Source organism: Neophocaena asiaeorientalis, unplaced genomic scaffold (genome assembly GCF_003031525.2).
Source record: "Neophocaena asiaeorientalis asiaeorientalis breed wild unplaced genomic scaffold, Neophocaena_asiaeorientalis_V1.1 scaffold581, whole genome shotgun sequence".
Classification (NCBI taxonomy): domain Eukaryota; kingdom Metazoa; phylum Chordata; class Mammalia; order Artiodactyla; family Phocoenidae; genus Neophocaena; species Neophocaena asiaeorientalis.
In genome coordinates this window covers 3236658-3256156 of record NW_020172732.1, presented here as the reverse complement: position 1 = coordinate 3256156, position 19499 = coordinate 3236658, and the positions used below count along the sequence as shown (strand labels likewise).

Sequence of the window (19499 nt, the reverse complement as noted above, 5' to 3'; positions counted from 1 at the left end):
TCATTATCATAGAGTTTAAGTTTTTCATATGAAGGAAGCAGTATACTGTATTTTCACTAGACTTGTCAGTAGTATTATATTTGTAGAGAACTTAACTCATTTAAGATGACTTTCTTTTAGGCTTTGGAGGACAGTAGAGAGCTTGAAAATCTCATTGGTATCTCCCATACATCAGGTGTCTTAAAAAGAGAAATGCAGAAAACAAAAGACCTACGTAAGAGAAATTTATGAGTTTTTGATCGTGTCTCTCTATTGTTTGCAAACTTAGAACAGGAAGCCACATATCTTTTGCCAGGATATGTTATTTCAGGGATTCTTCTTGAATGTGAAGGGAAAGAATGTACCTTGGAAACTGGTATTAGGCTTTTTTTTAATGCAGTTCTCATTCTTTACAAAAGATATAAGGTATTGCATTTTATACTTGATATTTATAAGTATGTATTGCTCGAAATTATTTCTTATGAAGTTGTTTCTTCCAAAATGAGAAATTATTTAATATTCTGTATTAATTTTTAATGTGAGATTTTTTTTCCTTTAGTGACAAAAGTAACAAAACAAAAACTATTTGAAAAGAAGAATTCAGGACTTCCCAACAAAGGTGAGAGTTGTGTTTTAATTTATTACATAAAGAGATCCTTTCATCTCATTTTACCATTTCAACCAATTATCATGGGCCCTTTTTTTAAAAGACCACGAATCTCATTTGAAAAACATTATATTGCATTTAGCAAAAGACCGTGTCTGGTAAGATCAGCTTCCCTGATGACTGAACTTTTGAAATACAATTTCTGGTTCAAGAGTTAAATTTTTTCTTCTATTAAAAGTTCTTTTTGAGAATACAGACAAATGGGGCAACAATGCATTAATATATGGCAACTTTTAATGGTGAATTAGAAAGATCCACAAAACAAAAAAAGTTACTTTGTAACCAGTGTTCTGAAAACTTTCAGATTATTAATGACATTTGATCTACTGTGAACTCACACCTTGGGGCATTTCACAGTATGGGAAACTAAATCAGCAGATTTTAAGTTCTCGTAACACATGCACATTCATACCTCAGTAAGCAAAATACTATAAAATATTAAAACCATTAGACCAACTTAAGAGGGATGATTTTAATATTACTGACATGAATGCCATTTGGCAATCTCTGCAGATAGAGGTAGCCCTGAAGTGGATAGCCATGTTTTAGTCTACCATTTTTGAGTACCAATGACTACCATTTGTTGAGGACTAATAATTACTGTGTTCCCAATACTAGAATCAGCAGATCATTACAACAACCCTGCAAGATAGCTATTATTGTCATTATAGATAAGGAACAAAGACACAGAAAAATATTAAGTAACTTGCCCAAAGACACTGCTACTTAAGTGTCAGAGCAGGGATTCCAACTACAGACCAGTCTTACTCAAAAAGTATGGTCTTGGGGCTTCCCTGGTGGCGCAGTGGTTGAGAGTCCGCCTGCCGATGCAGGGGACACGGGTTCGTGCCCCGGTCTGGGAGGATCCCACATGCCGCGGAGCGGCTGGGCCCGTGAGCCATGGCCGCTGAGCATGCGCGTCCGGAGCCTGTGCTCCGCAACGGGAGAGGCCACAACAGTGAGAGGCCCGTGTACCGCAAAAAAAAAAAAAAAAAAAAAGTATGGTCTTTGCATTTTTCCATGTTGTCTCTTCCTAAAACAAATGAAATCATCCAGTCATCCCTGCTCTCAGATTCAAACATAAGGCATAACTGAAACTGGTTCAACCAATCTAGTATGTTAGTCTGTGTTTAGGATCTTTAACAAAGCCAGCGATGAGTTTGCTGCGGAAAGAGCTAGATTCCCTGCTGGTCAGTTCCAAAGGCCAACTGGGTCGTGGCAGGGCAGCAGCCATGGAAAAACTCCTCCAAAACTCATGTGGGAAGGGAAGTGAGCAGGCTTCCTGAGCCATTCAGTTGGGCAGCTAACTCCCATTAGAGTCCATAGAATTTAAGAGCATGAAGGCAGCTCTTTCCTTAAAAAAGGCTTGAGATCTCTTCTGATGCTGTGTAACTGGATTATAATGTGTAACTGGTTTTCAGTGGTTTTAATCTCTACTAACTTGACAAGTTTTAGAGGATCATAATGGGAAATTGGAATATTTATTATTTCCCAACTAGAGGAAATCTTTCTTCTATATATTCTGTGGCAATGGTGTAATTTTTTTTAATCTGTAATTTCCTAGAACTAATTAGAATTAGGCTTTACATTAGGCTTGTGAGGAAGGGAAAATTGTAGAACAAATAGGTGAACTTCCTATTGTTTCCTTCCCTAAACATTGATTAAGACATTAAAGTTATTTCCACATGTTAAAACAGTCATCTCCTTTCAGTTATCCAGTACATACTGATTCTTTGTGTGTGTCTGCATGATCAGCCTTAAAACCATTTTCTAGTATTTTAGGCATTAAAACTGACTTGCCCATTACCAGGTGTTCCCTAAGAACTGAGTGTTCATGCATAGAGGAGATTGTATCACTAAATCATGTTTTAAAGTTTCTAATAAGCATTGATTATTTGTTGTGGTTTAAATGAAAACTGAGCTAAGATATATTAAATATATAATATTTATATAAATTATATAGAAATATATATATGAAAATATATGTCATTTTCCATTTCTGTTTCTTGGCAAGAGCTACATTAGCTCTTAATATTTACTGAGGTATTCAAATCTTCATTAGTGTATCAACTTATATTTTAAAGTAATATTGCCTGAAAAGTAGATTGAATTTTTTAATTTGAATTTGAGCTAAATATTTTTACGGAATACTTTTCCCTGTTCTTTTCTCTGGTTCCTAATATGTGTATTTTTTAATATTAGTGGGATTTTTTTTTTTTCGGTTAAAGGTGATGGACACCAAACACATGCATGTTATATGTAAATTTCTTTGCTAAGTTAACTTTCACCCCCTTCTATTCATACATTTATTATTTAAGAGGGCTTTGTTAGTTTTTTTGACAGTTCAAACTATTTGCTTTATATATTCCTTATTTGGGGATCTAGCCTTCATCTTTTTATAAAAATTTCTAATTTACTCTTTTCTTTTACTATGCTGTTACCCAGAATTATTTAAATTTTAAAATGTTTTGAGAATCTCCATAATATTAGAAACTATATAGTCACAAATTACATAATGTAAAAATCAGCCCTATGTTTTGGATTTGTTTTATTAGGTAATTATGAAAATGAAAATAAACAGATTACTTGTTTCACTATCAAAAGAATGTCCTTCAGGGCTTCCCTGGTGGCACAGTGGTTGAGAGTCCGCCTGCTGATGCAGGGGACATGGGTTCATGCCCCGGTCCGGGAAGATCCCACATGCTGCGGAGCGGCTGGGCCCGTGAGCCATGGCCGCTGGGCCTGCGCGTCCGGAGCCTGTGCTCTGCGGGAGAGGCCACGGCAGTAAGAGGCCCACGTACTGCAAAAAAAAAAAAAAAGAATGTCCTTCAGATTTTTATCAAATTTTCCCAGAATAGTTAAAATACACAATAACAGAAGAATTCCAACATTTATGCTGTCATTGCACCTTTGAATTGGTCCTTTAGTTCTGTTTATTGTTTTTCATTTCAGTGCTTGTTTGTTTAGCATCAGTTGCAGTCTTTATTACAGGCAGAGAAGTATAATTGTAAAGATAAGACTCTAGTGTTTTAATTAAATAGACATCTGACACACATTCTAAGCCTTTATATAAACTATTCCAGGGAAATTTAAAACATACACAATAACATGAAAAGGTACACTGAGATTTTCATAGTTTTCAGAACTGGACCTTACACATTAGGGAATGCCTTGATAGAGCATATGAATAAAGAGGACCTCCTTTGCTAACTACAAATTTCTTAAACAAAGGAAGGCTTCTTTCTTTTTTCAGTTACTTAGGAAGTAAGCCTAACTTCACTTTCCTTAATAATATTGGCTTTATGACTATTAGAAAAATAATGAAATGAAAGGTTCTTTTTCTGTTATATTTGGATGTGAATTTTCAAAATTATTTTTAATTTGTTATGCTGAAGATTTAAAACATATGACCATTCAATGGGTTGATACAGATGGAATGTCACATTATCATCACATGGGAAGGCATGAAATTTATTTACTTTGCATAATCAACCCCTACATAAAACAACTTGATACAAATATTCCTGAGACAATAGATGGCATTATATTGTACTTGGTATTTTCATTTTTTCTGGAGATATTAGAAAATACCAGCATTGTTTGTCTGTGACTAGTACTTCCAGTAAACAAAATGTTTTTTAAAAGAATGTAAGCAAATTATAGAGCAGTTGCCAAGATATGAAATCTAGACACTTAAGATATGAAATCTAGACACTTAGCTTCAGTCCAAAACATATTTTATCTGTTTTGAGAATAATTGTGTAGGTTGAAGTATGCATAATTTAAATGAAATGTAACCATCTGAACTTTACATTGTTCAAAAAAGTTGATTGTTTCAGCTGTTTATAATACAAAATATTTCAGAATTTCTAGCTCTGGCCTTAAAAAGAAAAAAGCACAAACTATCATGTTTTGGCTTTCTTTAGCTGACTTACTGTCTTCTTGCATTGTAAAATTCATCTTGGTTATAGGATTTTGAAGTTTTCAAATTCTTGGACCACAGGACAAATTTTAAACTCCTGTTCTAAGACTATAAAATAGTTGGATATTGCCTTTTCATTCTAACCACCCACTGAAGTATTTTTTAGCTTAAAAATATGTTGTTCTTTCCCCCACTCAGTCTTGAAAAAGTATTCATCATAACAGCTAAATAATTTTACTCCTAGAAAACTTCTACCCTTTTTTTCTCTGTTATATCTTAACATTAAGCAATATCTTTTTTCAAACAAATACTCCAATATTAAAAGCACTGAGGTTTAGACATGATGAATTTTAGGAGAAACAACAAAAATTCCCCTATGCTTTAACATTCTTATGTTTATGTTAACATTCTTATGTTTATCTCCAGATAAACATTAGTTTATCTGGAGATAAAAAATAGAGATGTTAGTTTTGGTGACACAAATACACATTAATGTACAACTGTAGTCCTCAACTCTTTATAAGGATTCAGTTGTCACATATGCTGTATGTGGGTCATACCTTTTCCTATTAATAAATGTTCATGCTTTTGCTTTACACTATTCATCACTTTTAGAGCTACATTTCGACTGCTTACTTGAGATTCGTCTAGGATTTAAGGAAAAACAAACTGGTTTATTACTTTTCAAAGCCTTTTAAATAATTTCTTCCAAGATTTAGTTTTTTTTATACTTTACTAGAAGTACGATGCTTTTATCTTTTAAATAATTAGGTAAAAAATTTTAAACCATAGATTTTAACTCATTTAATAGCAATTATGTGTTTAAGAGGTGTAAATATAGTAAATAACTTGCTATCAGACATTACAAATATCCAGGTGCTCTGTATGTGCTGATGACAACAAAATTGAAACGAAAGACAGTAATAATTCTGACTGGTTTTCTCTGCAGAAGATATTGATTATTTGTGTGTGGTGAGAGATTTGGAAAATTCAATTAAAGGAGTTGTGCAAAGGTTTCATAAATTTTCCTTCTACAGCGTGTACACAGACATTGTTGCGTATTAAATCAATGCAGCACTTCACAATATATTTTCTTTGAAACATAAAAATAAATAACATTTAAACAGTTCTGCTTACTACAGAAACAAATTTTATTTTCTGTGAAGCATTTAGTCATGTGCTATCACTGACTCATACACATTTGCCAGCTGTAACAAATTTTATAGACATTTTCTCCAGAGACATATTTCATATACTATGAATTTTTAAATGAGCAAATGGTGAAGAAGGGATGTCAGCAATATAAAAATTGATCAGTTAAAAGATAAAAGCATAAGTAAAGAGATTTGTATGGTAGTCTTAATAGGTTTTATTAAATAAAAATACTATAAAAAGACAGTAATGAACAGACTGAAGACTAACTGTTCTTGAGGTGGAGAAAAATTATTCTGGCACATTTAGTAGGAATCGGTTTTATGTCACCTGACAGGTGAACATTTTTTTCCCATTTTAACTCTTAGAGTAGTCAGAGAAGCTCCTCAGTGTTAGATAAATTCTCTAAGTGGTTTTTGTATTTTAAACACATGTATATAATAATAAAGCAGATATTTATAGTGTTATATAACTAATTATATAGTTAAAAGCAGGACTTGGGCAATCAGTACATATTAGGTGTTTTTCTTCCTCCAGCTCAGACCACACATAGGCAGAAAGTAGTCTTTTTCATTCACACTGTTCATACCATATGCTTCAGTCCTCTGGAATCTCTCTCTCTCTCAGGACGCCAGGCTTCTCTACTACTTCTCTCTCTGCCTGGATTGTACTTGCTTCCTTCTTTGTCTAGCAAACTCCTGCTCATGCCTTAAGGTCAGCCTTCAGTGTCACATCATTTGAAACTCTCCCCAGCTCGCCTAGGTAAAAGGCTAAGTTGCTTCATCTTCTAGGCTTCTACAACACTTGTCTGAATGATTATAAATGTATCATGTGATAGTGTATTGTAATTGTCTGGTTACAGGGCTCTCTCTGGGCTTCTCCTTGGCAAACAAACAAAAGTCTTATCTCTATACTGTAGTCCCAGAGTTTAGTATAGAACCTGGATAGAAGGTCCATAATGCATATTCAGTGAATGAATAAAAACAAATGGCCACTCTAAGAATTTTTTAAAGGAATTACTTAGATATTTTCAAATACTTATAAATTGTTATTTCCTTACATGCCTCATTCATTTACTATTTATTGAATGCCTACTAGGAGCCAGGCACTATTCTAGCACTGGGGATACACTAATAAGACAGACATAGTCCTGCCCTCAGGATTATAGAACCTAGCACAAAAGATGAATAATTATAATAAAACATAAGCACACATTATAATAATAAGTTTCTTGGTAGTTTTCATCCTAAATTTTTAAATGTACGTTCTGAAACAGAATCAGGCAAATCTGTAGGCTGTTGAAACAAGAATTTATAGCCCCAAAGCTGTTATTTATAATGTAAAATAAAACTTTATGTGTAGGTTCTTTAATTTCATTCTAAGCATTTATTCTGCATCATTACTATGACAACTTACTTTGCACTGTTTTCTGAAAAAAAGTCTTTTTTCTTTCATATAGAATTAATTATATGATCTTGATAGCTATGAATTCCTTAAAACCATTTTAAACCGAGGTACTGTTTCACCTTTATAATTAGGGTTAGCCTTGTTAGATTTCACTGTTTATTTTTCAGCTGGAAACATTTTAATTGTATTATCAAACTTGGTATTGTCTGTCTGTAAAGAAAATAGGGACATTAGTTGAAAGTGTATTTTATCTATTCTTATAAATAATAGGAAGGCAGTCTCACAAGATCTGTGAGTTAGAGGCTGTTGAAAGAGAACACTGTTCAGCTTACCAGGCTAGCTTTCAGAGAGGGCATATTTTTAGTGAATATAAAGAGGGCCCTTAATTGAGTACCTTTAGCAAAAATAGCTAACTAAATAGTGAGAGGTAGGTTATAGTTTCTATAGGGCACATCTGACTGAACAAAGATATAACAAGTCAGTGAATTGGGAAATGTGCTGAATTAAGTAAATAATTACATATTAATTAGTTGTACCTTTCCTTCAAAACAATTCCTGTGGATTCAGCAATACAAGTAAAAATGATATATTTATAAATAGCTTACTATAACATATTAGCTAGAAGCATTGAGTCACGATGTAACATTAGTGTTTAGTGTACCTGCAACTGAAGGTTCACAGTAAAAACTAGCATTATCCCAGACTTAGTGGCATCAATACTAAGATTCTTAGAAGCTAACCAGATGTTGCCTGTTTTCTCTCAGAAAAAAATTAATGCAAGAAAAGAGTTCTATACTGAAAATACGTTTCTTTGGAAATGGTATCTCAAGTGATTAATATTATCTTCTTAACTAGCTGTTTCTAAAATATTTGCAAAGCATCTTCTACAGAAAATTGTATCACTTTCACTCCTTAAAATGTTCATTCTGTATTATACAATAAATAATAGCTTATAATAATAGCTAACATTTATTGAGCACTTTCAATGAGCCGGACACTGTTATAAGCACTTTATACGCATCCCACTTAACCTTCACAACAACTTATGTGAAGTAGATAGTTAGTATCTTTATTTTACAGGTAAGGAAGCTGAGACACAGAGGTTAAGTACCTTGTACCAGAATCACTTAAGAGACAGAGCCAGTATACTAACCAGAGTAGTCTGGTGCCAGAGCCTGTGCTCTTGCCCACTACATTGTAGTAATCAGTGAATGTCAGGTTTCATGACTGCTCAAAGGTTTTAGATCCTATTAAGTTTTAAGTATACAATATATATACAAATACATACATTCATTCATTATAGGGTAAAATGTTTTATACAATTTCTGACCTATGGAAATCCAGCAGCAAACTATTAGATGGTTGTCATAAATACACAGTTATATACACACATAAGTATTCACAGTCATACATTTGGCAAATGAATATACACATTTAATATATGACAGTCTCATTAATGAACTTTTGGGAAACTTAAGAGTACTGAGAATAGCTTTGTGTTCATGGATTCTAGTAAACATCATCACATGTTAGGGATGTTTTTGAGTCTTTGAGTAGTACTTTCAAAAAACTTGAATTAAGGTTGACCTACTAGTCAACTTCCCTTTTAGTGGGAAGCAACAGAGAGAAATAACAGTGAAATGTACTTGACCACCTTTGAGACATTTCCCTGGGTTCTTTTGATCATGTTTTCTTCTCACCTTGGGTGCTTTCCTCATGATCTCATCCATTCCTTGACTTTAGTTCTCACCTTAGTGTATAAGTCACCCTCCTCCTGAGCTGTAAACAATCTCAACTCCCATACATTATTCCCCTAATATGCTGATTTCATCCCCCCCTCATATTATCCCTCATTTTATCTTTCTAGGGATTACATTCATCCAGTGATAAGGCTGAAAACCTTACAATTCTGTCTGATCCAGTTGTCCCCACATCCAAACTGCTGCCAAGTCATATCACTTCCCAAAACGTTTACTTCTTTCCATGTCCACTGCGCTGGTTTATTCCTTCATTACCTCTCATCCAGATTATCTGCATCCTCATTGTAACCTGCCTCTCTGCTCTTTGATCTTGTTTCCCTACAGCCTGTCCTGCTACTGAACAGATTATGCTTTCGAAGGTATCACTCCACCATATTCATAGTAAAATCCAAATTTATACCATCATTCAGGACTCTTCCCTGATCTGACCCCAGCTTACCTTTCTAATTTGTCTTTGTGCCTCAGTCACTCCAGATTATTTGCCATTCATACCTAGACACATTCCTCAGAAAGCACCTTTTTCATTTCCTTATCTTTGTTCTTGTCTCCTCTACTTGGCATACCTTTTCCCCCATCATCAAAATTTTACCTGTCTTTCAAAACCTGCTTATAACTTACCTTACACAATGCTTCCTTAGATCCCTCTCTTCCATGTTCTTTTATACATTTGTCACAGCTGCCTAACTGGTATGTCTAAAGGAGGATATTAAACTCCCTGATCTTGTCCTATGCCCTAGAAACCTTTGACAGTCACAATGCCCCTGACACCACTGTGGCCAGATTCCCTGTCTGCACATCACTTCTGCCCTCTGTCACACTTCAGTTATTATTCCTCCCGACCTATATTATTCAGTGGGGGTAAGCACCCCATATGCATTCGCTCCCAGAGCCTTTAGAAAATGGAGCCTTTATAAAATAATGTTACAATAAGAGAGACTGTGCGTAAGGGAGACAGCAACCCATAGGCCACAGACAGTATGAAGACCAGCAAAAGAGGCGGAGAAAGCATGATTTGGGCTAATGTCGACGAGCGATGCTGAGATACATTTCCTAGAAACAGTGTAAATAAATCACTTGGTTAACAAAAGTGTGAGGGTTAGTATAAACAAATCACTTTGCTTAATGCCAACCTAGTATTCAAGCTAAGGATATAAGATTCATATTATATACATGAAATAATAATAATATAAGGCAAGCTATGATAAGTAATACAAGTTCAGACCCTTCTTCTTTCTAGGATTCTGGACAATGGCAAGTACAAAAAAAGATTATGAATCTAACGAGGATCAAAGTGTCAACTTGATTAGTGGAGGAATTAACCTCCAACATGGCAGGCCCTCTGGTAGAAGGTTGGGGTAACTAATGTGGACTAAGGCAGAAGTAGAACCTCCCCTCTACTGAATCTAGATCTTGAATCCCATGTGCTCTCCTGAACCTGAGGAGAAAGCTGGATCCTTGAAATAGACCCAAGTCCACATGTGTCTATAACAGTAAAGACCACAGACCTACCTTATATGCTTGGTTGCAGAAGAGAGAGAGAGAATGGTCTGGTCTCCTTACAACATGAAATTACGAAGCATGAGGGCCAGCTGGACTTGAAAGTAGACAGACGGTGAAAGGGAAGCTGAATAGTGGGGAAGGAGAGTGTTGTGTAAGAATAGTGACCGAATATGACTGGTAAAATGTGGACTACTGTTCGGGACTTCAGTCAAATTTGTCACTTTTCCATGGGCTGTAGGGAGCAGAAGAGTTGACAGAAATTTCTTCCTCTTCAGACTGAGGAGAGTAAACATTCTTTCCTACTCTAAGTACGAAATGAATAAGCAGTAGTATAGGAATACGCAACATAGACCGCCTTTAGGATAGAGTGATTAGGTCATTATTTAAGGGTTCATGATTTTAAAATCAGTTTTAGTTATTCCACTGTACGTAATCTCTAACAGAGGGCCATCCAAGACCCTAGTAATAGAAATGTTTGTATTTTACTAGGAAGCTGGAATTTGAAAAATGGGTAATGTTGATGGGCTGTGTAAACATACTAGGCAGAGATAGCAGCATGAACAAAAAAGGCAGAGAAGCAGAATGATTGAACAGTAGATTCCAGATATATCATTGACAGTTATGATCACCAGGCTAATAAATTAGCTCAGACTTTATTCATCAGGCGGAAATGGACCAGTGAAGATTATTAAGGAAGTAACAATCCAAAATATGTTTTAGAAAGAATATAATTGCTATATAAAGGATGAATTCTGTCAAAATACTGCTCATGAACTGCATCACTGTATGTAAATTTCTTTTCATTTGTGTTCTGAGATCTTCATCTCCAGAACCAGTATGACAGTGTACAGAAAACAAACATGCTGCTGTTCCTTACTCTTGTGCTATGATATACATCACCTTGATCGAAGTATTGATCTTTGCTGGATCCTAAATTTGGCCTCAGAATCTTTCTCAACACAACTGTCCTGGCAGCCATGATCAACTGATGAGACTTCTTTGCAGGGCCTGGCATTGTAACAGAGAATGGGATTTGGATTAGATGTCCAGCACCAGCTCTACTACCTACTTTAGCTAGTGGCCTTAAACAAGGCACTCGGTTCCCAAAACCTTAATTATAAAATGGAACCGATGCTATTTACCTTGTGGATTATATAAAATAGCTTAGGGAATTCCCTGGTGGTCCTGTGGTTAGGACTTGGCACTTTCACTGCCAGGGCCCCGGTTCAGTCCCTGGTCAGGGAACTAAGATCCTGCAAGCTGCGCGGTGTGGCAAAAAAAACAAAAATAAAATAAAAGTCAAATTAATTAAATTAAATAATTAGCTTAATTAGTACCTTTCCCACAGTAACTTTTTAATAAATGGCAGTCTTCCTTTCCTCCACAGTATTATCATTAGTTCTGATAACTGTGTATCAATAACCTATAAGGATATTAAGTGAACCCTAGGATGCTTAAAATCTTCTACTAGTATTCAGATCAGACTCAGCTCATGAGTTGGCAAAAGTTGGTTGTCAAGTTGGAAGCCTATCTACTTGTAGGACAAGAAGAATATAGGTGGACTGTATAGGGGCCCACCATGTATTACTTATTCATAGCTGCCAATATAAGCAAGGAAGGGATACTTAAGGAAGTAAAGGGTCCACATGCCCTATGGGAATATATGCCATCAGTTGCCATTGGGTGCTTTTTTCAAAGGCTTCCTCTCACACAAATGTCCTAAGGCCAAATAGACAAGAACTTCTGTCACCACTAGGAGTCCCCAGAGGGACATACTCTGAATAGGAATGTCAGTAAAGACTCTTTTTTGCGGGGGCAGCTGTTGGAGGAAACACCTGCTAAAAGGCACTGAAGGCTTATAGAGAAAAGGCATGTAAGATTTGGTGTTTTCATTAGGTCATGTAGGAGTTTTAGAACCCTCTCGAAGTATCTCAAATCCATCTTCACATAAAGTGAAGAGTGCTATGTCAGAGTAGTCATATTGACAATTATTTGTGAAGGTGAATCTTGCTTTGAAGACTCAAAAATAAGTAAATGAGAGATGACCAGTACCTAACTAAACTAGGTACCAAATTACATAGTAAATGGGTGTTTAAATCATTTCTTAAATCATGTATGAGATGCATGTTAATTTGGAAACTAATTCTTGATGATTTAATAAGCATCTTTTTTATCCTGCAGGCATTTAGAAGAAATGCACTCACTATGAAAACGCCAACTTCTGTATCTGCCTGATCATATTTAAAGGAACAGAAGAAATATTTGTAATTAATCTGCCCAATAAATACCAGATCATAGCACAGGCAGGTGCATGTCTAGATAAAATTTCTTGCAGCTAATTTAAACTTTCTACATGCACCAGTAGATAATCTCAACGTAAATAATACATTTCTTCTTGACCCTTTAAAGTAAGCCAATGTGTAGAAGAGGATCTTGACTTATATTTTGTATCTCATATGCTTCTATATACTTTTAGCATTTGTGGATAGACTTAATAAAGCATTAATAAAAATGGCACCTTTGGTAGAGCTATATATTTTAAAGCTCAGATTAAATCTAATAGTGGTATTAGGTACCAGTTTTCCCATTTAAAGCTCCAGATGTGTATTTATTAGATTCTTTTGAAAGCTTTTAAAATTTATAAGTTTATTTTAGCTATCTCAGGGATGAGTCTTCATTATATTCTAGTTATTCTTACGCTTGTAGAGAAAAAGTATTTTCAAACTTTTAAAATTTCCACATCTCCTTTTATAAAATATTGGAATGTATTTTTCAGTATAGACTTTTAAATATGAAGTTGTTTTTAAACTGAACTACACAGATTCTACTGAATTTAAAGAAAAGACATATCTCATGGAGCAATATGAGATCCCCTCCAAATTACTTTGAAGCATTATTTTAAATTTTTAATTTTCTAGTTTTTTTGTATCATCATTTGTGCTGTCACAAAATAAAGGGGAAGAGAGAATCACAGAATTGATAGCACGTTTTTTTAAACCTTATATACTTTGACCATTTCCACAGGGGAAAAAAAATGCTATTCCCTTGTATAATATCTTACACAAATTGTCGTGACAAAATTTGTGTAAGGTATTACCATGTCATTTAATTCACTGTATCATGAAAATAAAAATATGAAAAATTTGAAACAAAATTTTTAACAAATTAAGGTTGAAAATAACTAATTTTCTGTTTACAGAAATTTCAGATTCACCTCTTAAAATGAAAATGAGTTATTTTTTTAAAACTATTCATTGAAATGATACTAAACAGTAACTCAGTAAAACTAATTGCCTTCACTAGTGATTTTATTGGTACTACTTAAATAAGGTTTTTAGAGAATCTGCTAAATATTAAGGATACTTTGTGATACAGTGCTAATAGAACATTGCCTAAAATATACCAAAAAGGATAATTCCTTTGTGTTCTACCATTGAAAACTTACCTTAGAATGTAAGCCAAAACATATAAAGAAACCTACATTAGTCAGGAAATAAAGGGTTAAGAAGTAGATTGGTTTCATATGTAATCCAAGTTATGTAGCTATGTGCTTAATGCTATTAAATCAGTTACTGTATGTTTGACCTCTTGATATACTAAGCTTTTGCCTTTCAGAACAGCTGGGTCCGCTAAGAATCCCTTCCCAGTTCTGTTCATTGTAGATCAGATGACTCTCGCTTTATCACCCTTGGAGGCCACATGAAGGACAAAGCAGAAAGATCCACACACAAAACTAATGTTTATATGGGCGGGGGGGAAGGGCGGGGGCAGAAGGCGTGGGATACACTTGGCCCTGATCTTCCAATGAACATAACAGAAGAGAGAGACCAATTGAGACTTGAAACCATTGTGTTACTCCAACCATTATTTAGTTACATCCTATCCATCTCTTACTCTCTTTCCCTTGAACAGAGAGGCTCCTTTGGCTGCCTTGACTTTTGTAAATGTTTCACTCACTTAGTTGTGGTTTATCATTTGGACAGAATGCTACATCGGGGATTTTTCTCCCCTCCCTAAGGCTTCAAGACAAAATGACTTCTGTTGCCTCATATTTGATACATGAACATACACCCTGTTCTCTTCATTTTAAGACGCATACCTAAGTTTATTGGCAACAAAGAAAACTGCATTTTTCAGAAACAGCCCTTCCCTCTAAAATGAACTGGAAAATAACTTAGATCATTTTTTGACAGGTATATCAGTGAATAAAGTGAGAAGTCTTTAATTTTTTGGTATAAGCTAAATATCTTTATATTAAAATATCCCTGTAATCCTGAATATAGCTGAGAGAAATGCTTTGAAATTGCTTATTTCTGATCTTAATTCATCACTGGATATTTTTGTTATTTTGGTACTTAATCCCTCAAAGTTCAAAGTGGACTGTTCTTAAACTGGTTTCTAATAGATATGAGATCCCTGACTTACGAGATAATTGCTGCAAGTCTCCACTAAAGCTACAGTGTAACTCCATGTGACTAGATTAAATCATCTGGAAATGTATTTTTATTTAGAATTCACCTATAAGATACCTTGAATAAGGGTGCATTCTATTTTACTAATGTTTAAATAATACTTTCATTTTCAAATAATGTTTCTCTACTCCAACTATTTAGAAGTTGTCAGAACTTCCTCATCATTGAATTAAATCAACATCCTGTATTAAATGCAAGTTTTCTATTACAAAAAATAAAAAAGACTACACCAGCCGGCCAAGATGCTGACATTTGGGCACAGTGATTACAGATGGTGACCATGGACAGCGATGTTCCTGCTGATTCAGCAGCGATTCAAGGCTGCTTTTCTGTGCTGACCTGCCCTTTGAGTCTTTATGCACATTTGCTTTGAGAAGGAAATACTTCTTGAGTTTTTGCTTTGTCTAAACCCACTTCCTTTATCAGACTTAAAAACATATACCTTGTTGCATCAGCCTGTAGGTGTCCGTGTCTAGAACCAAATTTTCTTTGTGTATATGTGTTTGGCTTGCATTGTTTTAAAATATACCACCACTTAGTTATGCTTTAATGGCTTATTAAAGAAATATATTCATTAAAAACATGGGTTGATGGGGAAATGGTTATTTTTATTACAGAGACTAAAGAAAACATATCTTAACATGAGAATCTACAACATGGCTACAATAAATTATTTTTACCAACTGAATACTATAGTAAAGATGGGCTTCTTCTAATACAGGGTGATATAGTTATTAACAGGGCTAAGTTAACATGAAGCATGATATGGATCAATGCATATGGCATTGGTAACCTTGAACCATGTCATAACAAAGAAAAACAGAAGGATGAACCCAGTATAAGGCCACTTAACTTAAACAGAATGATCCTGAAAGTTTAGAACTAATGATCATAAGTAATTAAAAAGACTTCATTCAAACCACTTAGATTTAAATTTAGGAAAATTCATTGTTTAATTGCATTCAGGGAAATCAAGAGTTCTTGGAAATAAATAAGAACACAGTTTAATCTCTGCCTTGCTAAAAAAATTCAAATTTGCACATGTAATGAGGCATGTTCAAACTTTAAATAGTTTAAATTGCCTTCTCATGGTAATACAAAAGATTATCACAAATTTAATCCCTGAGATATAATTTCTAAAGCATTCTAAACTGTAAAGAAAACTAAATCTGAATACCAAAATTAGTGATTTCCTTCAAAAATAAGGGGCTAAATTCTCCCATTAAGCTCACTGTATTTGCAGATTTTTTTCAAGACAACAAATTACAGAGTACATTTCCTAAGTAAACACTGAGATTAAGGACATGTTTCTCTTATTTTCCCATTTGAATAATAACTGTGAATTTAATAAAACTACAATATTTCTTGGCCACCCAGTAGTTAGAAAATAAAAGCCTCCATTGCTTTGGTCCCCATATACATTTATTTTGTGTAGACAACAATGACTTTTCACCATCTCCTTTCCTATAATTCCATGATTCTCAAAATGATCATTTCTTTTTTTTTGATCATTTCTTTTTATACACGGCAAAAATTTCACAAAAGCTTGTAGCACTATTAACATTTTCACATTTCTATGGGCATACAGCTAGTTGATTTTCTTCTGATTTCTTCCGTTTTTGGAATCCCACATGATTATAATGTTGAAGTACACCAAGAAGAACAGGAAGTTTAAGCAGGATACAAAACACACCAATACAGAAAATAAGTCCGGTAGTTTCTGAGGAGGATCCAGTGTGACAGTCATCAGTGTCAGAAGGACCATAGTCATTACTGAGATAAGAAACTATAAGGAGGGAAAAAAAATGTTACTGCATAGGATAAAAGATAACATTTAAATGTACCGGTAACATTGATTTATAGTTGTAAATGAGCAGAATTGAAGGGGAGAGCTGGGGGTTCAGCCTCTTTTACTAATGAATCTCAACCTCGGCTGTATGGAAGAGTCATCTGGGGGTTTTAAAAAAATCTCGATCCTCAGACCACATCCCAGACCAATTAAATCAGAGTTTCTAGGGTAGGCTCTCCAAGTGATTCCCATGTGTAGCCAAAGCCTGAGAGCCCCTATCTAATACTTCTTATCACCCAAGCACTGAAAAAAGGTATCTGAAATAGATAATATTGCTAGTCAGGGTTAAATTCATGGCATGCTCCAGGGCCCTACAGGATCTAAAATTCTAAGTTAATCTAAGAATTCATCTATGAAAAAGTTTTCTACAGAAAATGCAAAATTACATTTCATATTCACTGAACACATTCAGTGAGCCAGTGCTATAGTAAAGCATGGTGGGGCACGTGAAAGAAAATGTCCTCTGGCCTCGAAGAGCTTCCAATTTAGGGGAATGAATGAAATAAAATCACAGAGTCACAGTTTATTAAATGCCAAGATGAGCAGTAGACATAATTACTGCATTTACTGTAACCGTGCAGCAGTTTCCTTCTCTAGACCAGTGCACCGCACCATAGAACTTTCTACAATGATGGAAATGTTCTGTATCTGTGTACTCCAAAAGAGTAGCTGCTAACCACATAACGGCTACTGAGCATTTGAAATATGCCTGCTGTAACTGAGGAGCTGAATTTTTAACTTTACTAAGCTTAAATCCACGTGTGTCTAGTGTCTACCATATTGGACAATATAGCTGTAGACTGTGAGACAAGGACCAGCCAGACAAGGACATGGAAGCTGCCTAAGTAAATGTAGAAAACAAGCAGTGAGAAACAGTAGTGACTTCCATGAAGGAAGTGGGACATAAATGGAACCCTGAAAGATGCTTTAATGGCTAGATTATGACAGAATTGGTAAGACCTGTAAAGAGAGTAATGCAGTGATCATTCCAGATGGAAGAATGGGAAGGATGGAAGCCAAAAAGGCTTACAAACAGGTATAAATAGGCTGCAAATATCCTCCAAAGGGAAAATATGAGTCAATCTTAGGAATGAAAATGTCTGAAGTGAAATCATCAAATCAAAAGTTTCAAACTTAAGAAATATGGGACTGAATGAAATGTCATGATACTATGATCCTGAATCAGTGTCAAACTCCAGCCATTACCCCACGTGTCTGCTCCTGTTTAGAAAAAAAGTTTCCTAAAAGAGTTAACTATGACTTGCTGTGTCCAATTCTCCCTTTCATTAGTGAACCTGCACCAACTAGGCTTTCACTCCAATCACTCCAATGAAAGATCCATGATGACCTCCACTAAACTAAATCCAGTGGTCAGTTCTTATTGCCTTAATTGTTCTCTCAGCAGCATTTGAAATAATACATCCCTGCCATCTTGAAACCCTTCCTTTGGCTTCCATGACATCATACTCTCCTGGCTTCCTCCCACCTCACTAGTTAATCTTTCTCAGACAACTTCGCTGGTTCCTTCTCAATGTATAATCACACCTTTGGTGAGCTCATCCAGTGATGACTTTAGTCACAGTGACTTTAGTCACTGTCTAGATACTGAAGACTCAAATTACTGTCTCCAGCCTGGACCTCTCCCCTAAACTCCAGACTCACATATCCAAGTTCTCCTTAAAATCTCCACTTGGGTATCTAATAAGCACCTAAAAGTAAGTGTGTGTATATATATATATGTATATAAACTATCCTCAATAAGATTAACAATTGACTTATCAGAAAATATGGATGCCACAAGGCAGTAGGATGGACGATATTCAAATTGCTGAAAGAAATAGCAAAAATACCCTTCAAAACTGAAGGGGAAATTAACAAAGTCAACACATTTGAAAATACTGAAATAATACAAAGTATGTTCTCTAAATACATTAGAATTAAATTCGAATAGAAAAACATGAAGTAGTCAAGGAAATTCCCAAATATCTGGAAACTGAACAACAAATGCCTAAATAATTCATGAGCCAAAGAAGAAATCAGAAGAAATGGACTATATTTTTAACTAAATTAAAAAACATATATTTCAAAGTTTACGGAATACTGCTTAAGAATGGCACAGGGGTTATATATGGGTTTGAATGACTATATAAAAATGGAAGAAAGGTCTAAAATCAACCACCTGAACTTTAAGAAACTAGATAAAAAAGAGTAAACCAGGGACTTCCCTGGTGGTCCGCCGGTTGAGACTCTGCACTCCCAATGCAGGGGACCCAGGTTCGATCCCTGGTCAGGGAATTAGATCCCACGTGCCACAGCTAAGAGTCCACATGCTGCAACTAAAGATCCTGCATGCCACAACTAAAGATCCCACAAACCCCACACACCACAACAAAGATCCCACGTGCCACAGCTAAGACCCAGCGCAGGCAAATACATAAATATTTTTTTTAAAAAGAGTAAACCAAACCCAAGCATGAAAAAGGGTATATAAAAAGGGTATATAAAATCAGTGACATAGAAAACAGAAAAACGAGAGAAAATCAATGACCAAAAGTTGGTTCGGCAAAAATGTCAATGAAACTATCAAAATTTAGCTAGACTGACCAAGGCCAAGAAAGAAGGTACAAATCTCCCAAGTCAGGAATGAAAAAGGAACATCACTCCTTACCATACATAAAAATAAGAAGGATTATAAGGGAATATTATGAACAACTGTATGCCAACAAATTAGATAACACAGATGAAATGGACAAATTCTTAGACACACCACTGAAATTGTGTCAAGAAATAC

At 35.1% G+C, this 19499-nt stretch overlaps 2 protein-coding genes across 5 annotated transcripts in view; one reads left to right on the top strand and one right to left on the bottom strand.

The window, feature by feature from the left end:
* Positions 1–19499, top strand: part of LOC112396639 (centromere protein R-like) — a 96928-nt gene that overhangs the window by 19625 nt on the left and 57804 nt on the right. For both annotated transcript variants that reach the window (XM_024740411.1, XM_024740410.1), the window contains exons 4-5: positions 121–214; positions 539–598. In XM_024740411.1, coding sequence (XP_024596179.1) covers positions 121–214; positions 539–598 — 154 coding nt within the window. The remainder of the gene's footprint in view (positions 1–120; positions 215–538; positions 599–19499) is intronic.
* The window catches only part of ALG6 (ALG6 alpha-1,3-glucosyltransferase), a 59841-nt gene continuing 54513 nt past the window's right edge, over positions 14172–19499 (bottom strand). For all 3 annotated transcript variants that reach the window (XM_024740407.1, XM_024740408.1, XM_024740409.1), the window contains one exon: positions 14172–16645. In XM_024740407.1, coding sequence (XP_024596175.1) covers positions 16448–16645 — 198 coding nt within the window. In that variant the 3' untranslated portion in view covers positions 14172–16447. The remainder of the gene's footprint in view (positions 16646–19499) is intronic.